The sequence below is a fragment of the Penaeus monodon genome, chromosome 34 (assembly GCF_015228065.2).
Source record: "Penaeus monodon isolate SGIC_2016 chromosome 34, NSTDA_Pmon_1, whole genome shotgun sequence".
NCBI lineage: Eukaryota > Metazoa > Arthropoda > Malacostraca > Decapoda > Penaeidae > Penaeus > Penaeus monodon.
Genome location: NC_051419.1, coordinates 19,087,019 through 19,087,615, shown reverse-complemented (window position 1 = coordinate 19,087,615; position 597 = coordinate 19,087,019). Strand labels below are relative to the sequence as shown.

The following is a 597-nucleotide window of genomic DNA, read 5'->3' as shown; positions in this document are numbered from 1 at the left end:
ACTAATTATGAAGTATATGAACAGAATGGATACCTCGCACAGAGCTATAACAAATAATATTCATCTGTAAAACGTTTTCCCCCTTTTTTTCCTTCTCATTCTCTTCAATTAATTTCCAATCAAATCTATTCTCCAACAGATCCCCCCCGCTGCCCCTACCCCCCTCCGTGCGTCGACTTCTTCGACGGCAACTTCCCCGTAAGTATTTCCGGCTTCTCTTCGCTCCCTGTCCGCTCGCTCGGAGATTTCGCTGCCATGAGTTTTTTTTTCAGCATTGTCTTTTTATTTTTGTCTTGTAAGTCATTTGCTACTTTAAGGGTATTAAACTGATAATTCTAGAAGAATTATTAGCCTTCGAATTTATTATCGTCATGACGGAAAGTAATGCATGATTAAGAGACTCACATTCATAACCATCTTTTCAAAATCGTTTCATTTCATAAATAGAATAAACTTTACATACAGGCACGTAATATAATAGCAGCCCACTGGGAGTCTGAGACTGATGAACCTAGGGAATGTTATGACATTTATTTACTGTTTTTATATATGAATATTTGGCCTAGTATGTTTTTTTCATAATTGTTCAACTTCATT

General features: G+C 36.7%; 1 protein-coding gene across 1 annotated transcript in view; it reads left to right on the top strand.

Annotated features, from left to right (window-relative positions):
* LOC119594927 overlaps positions 1-597 on the top strand; it is a 1,671-nt gene that overhangs the window by 529 nt on the left and 545 nt on the right. The window contains exon 3 of the mRNA XM_037944000.1: positions 140-198. Within this exon, the coding sequence (XP_037799928.1) occupies positions 140-198 (59 nt within the window). The remainder of the gene's footprint in view (positions 1-139; positions 199-597) is intronic.